This window comes from Lepisma saccharinum, chromosome 25 (genome assembly GCF_977018435.1).
Source record: "Lepisma saccharinum chromosome 25, izLepSacc3.1, whole genome shotgun sequence".
In the NCBI taxonomy this organism is placed as follows: domain Eukaryota; kingdom Metazoa; phylum Arthropoda; class Insecta; order Zygentoma; family Lepismatidae; genus Lepisma; species Lepisma saccharinum.
Genome location: NC_139253.1, coordinates 54,784,302 through 54,792,933, shown reverse-complemented (window position 1 = coordinate 54,792,933; position 8,632 = coordinate 54,784,302). Strand labels below are relative to the sequence as shown.

Below are 8,632 nucleotides of genomic sequence, written 5' to 3'. Positions count from 1 at the left end.
TCAGTCCTGGGACATCAGTGTGCCAGAGAAGAACCTACATCATTTTGTTGCGCTCAGAAAACAATTGAAGGCCAGGGCAGTCATTACGGACTGGTTCCATCCTTACCAAAAAAAGCAAATCTTGAAAATTTTCATTGCTTTCAACGACAACTTTGAAATACGTAAAGTAATTAAATACACGTCTGAATTATACAATCGTCATTAAGTATAGTTTCGCATTTTGTTGATTTTGAAACCAAATTTGGTAAAACAACATGCTCTCTTACGTCAATCATATTGTATAAAACAGCAAGCTTTGATATTGATTGAGCTGTAACACAGCACTACGTAACGTCACAAGGCTGAAGAACCATGTGTTCAAGTTCTCCCATGGTACTTTTGGAGTGTTCCAATGCCAGCTCCTATTATTTTTTTTTCCCAAGCACATGTAGCAAACTAGCTTGGACCTACTTAAGTTTTCAGGTGAAACTGATACTTTTATCATAACGATCCTACGCAGAGGCATTACATAAAGACGCTTTTCAGAAGGGGCTTCTTCCTCTGAAGTAGCGGCTTGTAGGAGTGCTGGTAGATGGAGGCCAGGCGCCAGTGGTCGGGGTAGTCATTGGTCGAGCTGCCCGGCCAGAGACTGAACGGAGGCGCCAATGTAGGAATGGAGTAGCTTTTCTTCGCGAAAGGGATTTTTGGCTTAGGAACTTCCACTTCTGGTTTCGGAGTGAACGGTCTCAGGTTGGGCTTCCCGGCTTTGAACGCCAATTTGTATTCGGACTTCTGGGAAGCATCGGGCACAGGTTTCAGTTCGCACGCAATGCACGGGCGAGCCTTGAGCAGCCGGGGCCACGTTTGGACCCCGACGGAAGTGAGGTTAGGGGAGCTTTTGGAGCGTCGTCCCACAGACTTCACGTTAGTGTCTGAGTTTGACGTTGAACTGTTCTCTCTGGCAACTACCTCGTTGTATCTCTTCTTGTCTTTCACTTTGGCTGTCTTGGGGCGCAATTTTGTCTTCGTCATTTCCTCCTCGGTATTGGTTTCGGGGAATGTTTCATCAGCAGTTTCCTGGTTCGAACTGCTGAAATCGTTAGCCGAATCTCTGGGAATGTCTGTTGGGGCTTTGGCCTCGGAAGAACCCTCCGACCTGCATTCATCCCACGCCACTTTGGGCTGCGCACGCTCAAGCTCAAACGACTTGACTGTGCTATGGCCCTCCGTATCGGAATGCTCCGGAATTGGCGAGGCTCTGGAGGAAGACGGAGTCATCCCGTGGACGATGTCCCATCCTATAGCCAGGTCCATCTCGGTCACCCTCTTCTGCCTTCGCAGCTTCGAAACGCTGGTCTTCGGTCTGGACGACGACTCTGGTTTCTGTCCGGAAGCATCGCCGGCCGTGCGGGGTCGGAAAATCCTCATCTTGCTGCATTCCGTGGGGCCGGGAGACTTGTAGTCCCTCCAGCCCACCGCAGAGGCCCCTGCAGACGGCTGATGCCTTCTTCCTTCCTGCTGGAAGCGCAGGTCCATCTCACGGTAAGCGCCCTCCTGCACGACGTCCGGCAGCGGCTGGTGGCGCCTGTTCTCCATCGACAGGTTCCGGGCTATCTGAAATGCCGAGTACGCGTCCGCCAATGGTGGTCCTTCGAAGCTTACCTTGGATGGGAATTCGCGGAAAATCGTTTTCTTCTTTGGGCTTGGAGAAGCTGCATTCCCGGCATCCAAATCCACACTCTCCTCGTCAGGAAGAAATTCCTGCAACAAAGGAAAAAATGTTGAACCCCCTGAATATATCATTCAGGTTGAGAAAACATTCTACAAAATTATAATATAAGTTTACGACTTATTGATATCAGCCTAACTGAAGCTAATTCAATGACGAATTACCAAGAAACACTTTAAGATGTTGTGCTCTTGGAGCAGCTGGCATACATATCAACATTTCATTTTACACAGACGGTGATATGTTGGCTCTATTCCAAAAAGAAGGGGAAAAAACTTCTAAGCCAAGTAAAACTACTAATTAATGTTTAGTGGTGTCACCGAATATTACTTACTCACAAAACTAGGATGAAAAAGCAGAAATGCATTAAACTGCCATTTTCTGTTGCCTCAATCTAAGTCACACTGAATCAATTAAAAAATATATTACAAATGTTATTTTACATTGGTTATGATTCTAAACAGGGATTATCCAACATGTATATAATGCCTGTAATGTTTTCTATTTAAAGAATAAACATAAATAACTGTCTGCTGTAAAATATAATTTTTTAGGTAAGTGCTTCTTTCCGAACAGCTTAGAAATATTCCAAAATAAAAGAATAAAAAATCACTCGATACTTTACGATGAATTTTTCCTATGATAAATTTCATTTAACCTGTTTTTTTATCACCTTCATGTTTTAGCCAAATAAATGTCACCACAGACAAACAGTGGCCTTAAGCATTGAGAACTCTGCAATGAGCAATGTCATAGAACACTTTTGCAATGCTGGATGCACAAATTTGATCGTTCATTTTAAAAATAATAATAGTCTGAGAAATAACGTTGAAAGAACTCGACAGGTATGAGAGGTTAGTAAATGTTACAAAATTTACGTTCACATACGCAGAAACACACAGGCATGCACTTCGAGAATGAACATTACATTACAAGGTGTTGCCTTGTAAAAAAATATTTAATAAATGCAGGTGCAATGACAGAAGATATATATATCTTTCCAATCATACTGACAACTTCTTAATACCGACATCGGACGTAACGATCCGATAGAGAAAAATAGTAAATTCTCAGTATTGTGAAAGGAAGTAAAAGGTTCCTTATAAAAAATACAGAAACCTTATCGATTAATCAATATCGATATGTCAATATTATATCTGTCAGCATCAGCGAATTGTTTTAATGTTCAATTTAGTGCGACACTAATTGTTCCATAACAATTATGTGCCTACGCGCCTTAATGGAAATGACAATACACGGGAGATTGCTTTACTTTTATGCCATCACATATACGGGAGGTTTACATAAATTGCTTATAATTATATATTTATTTCTTACATAGTAACATTTTGCTTCTAGTTAAGAACAAATATATTATACCTTGGTTCCATTAATAATAGTAAGAATAATTATTATTATTATGTGAATTTCTTTTGTCAACCGGAATTCCTAGAACGACTAAGAAATAGTTTTGATTTACTCTTTTGTAAGAAAAATTACTACCCATTAAAAACCGTTCCATCTCAACTTAAATAATGAATACACTAGACAATACTATTGAAATTTCATATTTTTTTATTTATATTTCTGATCCCATTTCGTTGTTGTTAACTTTTAATGACCTTTACGCATAACATTCGCATCAATTCTGAAAGTAACAAAATATACTAGCTTTTACTTGTTTTTGTGTTGACAAATGCAATTCTATTTTAAATATTAGTAAATCAATAAGTGAGCATTAGATATTGAAAGCCGATGCTTCTTGAGTTGAGCTCTGTAGCATTTATCAAGTATCAATTTATTTGAATGGATTGGACAGTCACAGGTCAGTTCTATATGATCTTTTCTGTCAACAAATTTAAGTTAATTTACTGAAACATTCTGCTTTTGTGACGCTGCTTAAAAGATGTATTACCATTTTATGCCAGTTAACAATACTTACATTGTGATTTTGAGTTGAGCAGTGGAAGTCAGATGTGTCGGGAGTCTGTGGTGTTTGATAACTGAAAGGAGTTGGTTGCTTCGGTTTGTCCTTGTCATTTCTTGGCACAGCAACGAGAGAATTGATTCTGAAATTTTCTTTATCTGAAGAATACTGATTGAGGGTTTTTCTAGTCTCGTTTTCTGTTTGTCTGCACCCACCCGCTGTCTGAGGAGGGGCCGTAAGTTCTTCCGCTAAAAAATGGAATAACTATGTCAAATCACTTGTAAGAATAAAATAAAATCCAAGTATAAAGCTTTGAGAAATGTTTTAAAATCAAAATTAATTCACTGGGGAAAATGGTGTCCAAACTACACAAATAGCTGTAGTAGGAGGTCCACACTACATTTTCGTCAACGTTCAGAGGTTTTGAAATAACACGGACCAACACCAGTAAAGTTAAACTTTGACTAACATGTGTATTTTTATACCATTTTTTAAATCAGTGTTATGTTGCCATTCTTGAGTTGTATTATACTTTTGCGTATAACTCATTACAGTACTGTTTTAAAAAGTACTACCATTTAAGCTACGACGCCAGGGGTCTTGGGTTCGAATCTCGGCCAGGGCATGGATGTTTGTGAGTGTCCAATCATCAATTTTCATCATGTCATCACTCATCCCCATCTTCGCAAATTAGCCAAAAGTGGCACAAAAAGCGAAGTAAAATAAAGCAAATCAATCAATGAAAAAATACTACCATTTAAATTGCTGGAGTTAAAGGATTCTACAGAAGAGTAACTTTTAAATCGTTGGAAGATATAATTCATTTACAAAGAACTACATGTTTGTAATTGTACAATGAATCACAAAGCAGACCTTTACTTATGACCCGAAGTATATTATTAATTTTTATTTATCTAAAAGCACAATCACAATCGAACACAAGGAGAATCCATACATGAGACTTAGTTAGAATATCCACACTACGGTAATATCGTTATCCATTTACAGAATTATACTGGAGAAGACTGCAATATATGCAAAATCTTCACAATGATTGTGATTAGAAAAAGTTGTAAATGAAAAACGTACAGTGCGAAACTTTACTCTGTACTATTTTGGTCGCGTTTAATTTTTCCGCCAGGTTTATGGGAAACGAATTATGATGTAACTTTCAATTAGAGTTTTGATGGTTCGGTAATCATCCAATTCGCAGATTAAATTTGAAATATACATTCCCAAATTTAGAATTTCGTCTTTAACAATATGAATTAATTTATCCCTCTTGAAATTTAAAGTAGGAAGATATAAAATAAAGTCTTTACTCACATACCCGTTATTCTGTAAAATGGCCGCCATATCAACTGAAATGGAAACTCTAAAGTTTACTCTTTTCAATTTTTTTTTCTTTTTCCCCGTAAAACTTGCACCAAAATTTGAAAGTGATCGAAGCCAATGATATAATTTGAGGAGACTAGACTAAGGTTTTTTGGTTAACATTGTGGTATCGATTCTGTTCAAAATCACTTGCTAAATTATAATTACATTTCAAGCTTCCATTGGGAACTCTCATCACATATTATTCATCGCAACTCTTCATTAAATAAAATATTAAATAATATATATAAATAAAATATAATAAATACATATAAATATTATAATAAATAATATTAAAAATAAATAAATATAATGAAATAAAATATGAAATAAAAAGAAAATGTTATTTTAGATTTGATATTGTTATCATCATACAGACTACACTTATATTTGGTAGCATCTATCACCAATAACGATCCTTAAGATCGATAAGGTAAAAGAAAGATGACGCCAAGAAAGCTAAATGGATAATAATAATAATCCCACAGATGAAGACATCGTGGAAATATTGAACACACCATTAAAACTTAAGAGTGTGATTATTCTTCCACTTGTTTACACAGCAGATTAAAGTCACAACCTGCGGCGTGGATCTGGCTACAGAGAGCAATGGCCAATATCGTATCTAGCAGTAGGGGCAAGTGCGTTGCTTACATGCGTCATACAACGGCATCTATTGACAATATTGAATATTAGTCCCACAACAAGCTAGCCATGCTTATTAATATTTGAATATTTTAAATTTTGCCCTGTGGTATTACGAGCGGAATAAAATATTACTTTTTATTTGTAAGCATTGCTTACAAAGCTTAATTGCATGCCCCGGGTTTGTCGTTCGATTTAATTTTGAATTTCTAACAACAGGAGGATGATATATTGATATTTTCATCTATATGATATTATTTCTCTTCTTTTCAGAATTCACACACATTGCTAAATACCAAAAAAAACTTGCACCATTGTAATGAACTGTATTAGAGTAGGTACTGCATGGAACCACTTTCGCTCGCTCGTACTCGTTTGAGTCTCCCAGCCTCGAGCGTATACAATGGAATATCATTTTAATGTGATAATAATCGTAGACACATATGTAAAATATCCCTCCTGGTAATTTCAGCCCACAATCATTTATTTCATTTTCATATGTCACTGTGTATTGATAAGATAGATTAAACTACATTTTAAAATGGAGATAATGGGTATGTTTACTTTAGTTTCAATTTCACTCCTTATTTCACCTCATGATCAATATTTGAGAGCCCACTACCAGACAAATTACGGGTATACTACTGGATGTCGAGCGTCTACAGCTCGTTTTGCTTGTTCGAGCGTTATTCGCTCGAGCGAAGAAGCTCTCGATTTCGTACGCTATCTAGCGTTGTTCGTGCGAGCTATTTGGCGCTCGAGCGAAACGTTCTTCCCACATAACTGTAGACTGTATTGCATTTAGTACTTCTTACGTTAATTACTATTACTTCTTGCGGTAAATACATCTTACCTATTTTTCGCGTGATTTTCCGTGGAAGGTCCCATGTCCCCACGTACCGTCCCCAGGGGGTTTGTCCGGAGCGAGCGACTCCTGGCAGCAGATGGCCCCTGTCGTTGGCGATGAACTGCGTCGCCGTCTTCCGGAACTTGGGTCTCTCCGGGTACCACTTGGGCACCTCCCAGTTCCTCAAACGCTGGGGCTTGAATTCCCGGTTGTACTGGAAATAAATAGAAAGGAATCAAATGCAACAATTACCACAAACTTAATAAAAGCTTACATCAGTTCATTTCTAGCAAACAAAATGTTCGGTGGAATCAGACACTAACCAACAAGAAGCTAGACAACTTTCCACATGTGATGGCCATGCAAGCAGACAGAGATAAGCACTGCGGAAGACAGTCTAGCGATGTTGCCAGAGTTTTTGGTTGACATGCCTTCGCTAGAACAAGCTTCAATAGAAGGGACACGGATTGGCTGTCGCAACGTGACTTTCAAATGTGTACCACACATATTATATGTTGTGGTTATTATATATGCAAGATGTATAATTTAAAATATATATATATATATTTTAAAAAAAATGCATATACCATCACAGTGGAAAGAGAGATCAAACATATTTGTTGTGTATCCTCTTTTGGGTTCAGAAATTGTGTACAGCCACGGACCATTCTGGGTTGTAACGATCCCATCAAAGTCAATGGGAGTTGTTACAACACAGAAGTGTCCGTGACTGTACAGGTAAGTTTCAACGGGAAATTTGCATCTCCAGCCTCAAAACTGCACAAATTACTTGAACATATGGGTTAGCTCATTTTCTCTGCCAACACGTTTTCAATATTCTTCGTAGTAACAATACAGTGGTAGCTATTTCTTGTTATTTTATTATTTTACAGAAGTACAATTTCAAGTCTTTATCTTCAATGACCACTGCATTGATAATATCTTCATCCCGTCTTCTAGAACGTCATCAAACATTTTAACTTCACCAACTGGCAGGGCTGAATTTGATGGCACCAACTTTTCATAACCCAATAAATTCACTGTAATCGAGATAAAGAAATGGCATACTGTTGGATGTTAATTTGTGTTCTTTTATTCTAAACCTAAAGTTTCAATCAGCCGGATTCTTCTTGTAACGTGTCTCTATCTATGTTGGAACAGTTGGAATAATTCTGAATATTGGGGTATCAGAAAAGGACATCGTTTCCTACGTATCTGTCATGGACTTCTCAGTTAGTTACGTCTTTGAAAAGATTTTTCCACTCTAGGCATTTTCGAGTTTTAGTTGGATTTACACCCTGGCCTTGTGAAATTTCCACATCGTACTGTATCAAAGAAAAAACATTACTGAATCTCCTTATTTATTTGTATCTATTATTTTAGAGTAGTTCCGCATCGTGGTTGAGTCTCCTGGGGTAAGCGTGACAACTTTTCTCTTGAGATTTCGGCCTGTGTATGAGACTGGTGAATTTATACCTTCGTGAGGAAATTGGGAAGCTACGAATGAGTACCATAACCGGTCATGAAAACCTACAACGACTGGAAGTTCATCGTTTTGACCACACGTCACCCTGTAACTGGTTGGATGATCCACTTCGGGTGAGTAGGAGTGGACCGGCAGTCAGTAGGTAGTCTCAATGGGCTATTATTATTATTATTATTGAGTACTTACAGATAGCATTATCTAAGGATGATACCGAAGCAAGATAAATATTTGTCTCTGCTAGAATTTTGAGACAAGACCGAGACTATCGATCAAAAAATAGATACGAGAATGAGACTATGAACTTCGAGATTTGCTAAGACAAGACAAGAACGAGGCAGACGTCAGCGCATTTGAAATAAGATTGAGCCTTGATGTCCCAGACTCTTTTCTCTTTAGAGGATTTTATTTTAAAATTCAATTGTCTTTTGTCGTTTCCTTACTATTCCTACATCACAATGGTATACACAATGTTCTAGTAGACAAATAATCCTACGCAGGTATCCAATCGAAAAGTATATGAAGCAAGATGTAGTAGTCTGGAGTACTCTTAATGAAGCAAATTTTGAGAGGAAACGGGGTAAACCTCATATTTAAAAAGCGTCTAAATATTAGCAATAAATCATAAAGTGATAATTATAAATATTG

At 37.6% G+C, this 8,632-nt stretch overlaps 1 protein-coding gene across 1 annotated transcript in view; it reads right to left on the bottom strand.

Annotated features, from left to right (window-relative positions):
* Nucleotides 1-504: 504 nt before the first annotated feature.
* The window catches only part of LOC145978789 (uncharacterized), a 69,439-nt gene continuing 61,311 nt past the window's right edge, over nt 505-8,632 (bottom strand). The window contains exons 2-4 of the mRNA XM_083111608.1: nt 6,508-6,715; nt 3,651-3,883; nt 505-1,740 (exon numbers count right to left, since the gene is read on the bottom strand). Coding sequence (XP_082967734.1) covers nt 505-1,740; nt 3,651-3,883; nt 6,508-6,715 — 1,677 coding nt within the window. The remainder of the gene's footprint in view (nt 1,741-3,650; nt 3,884-6,507; nt 6,716-8,632) is intronic.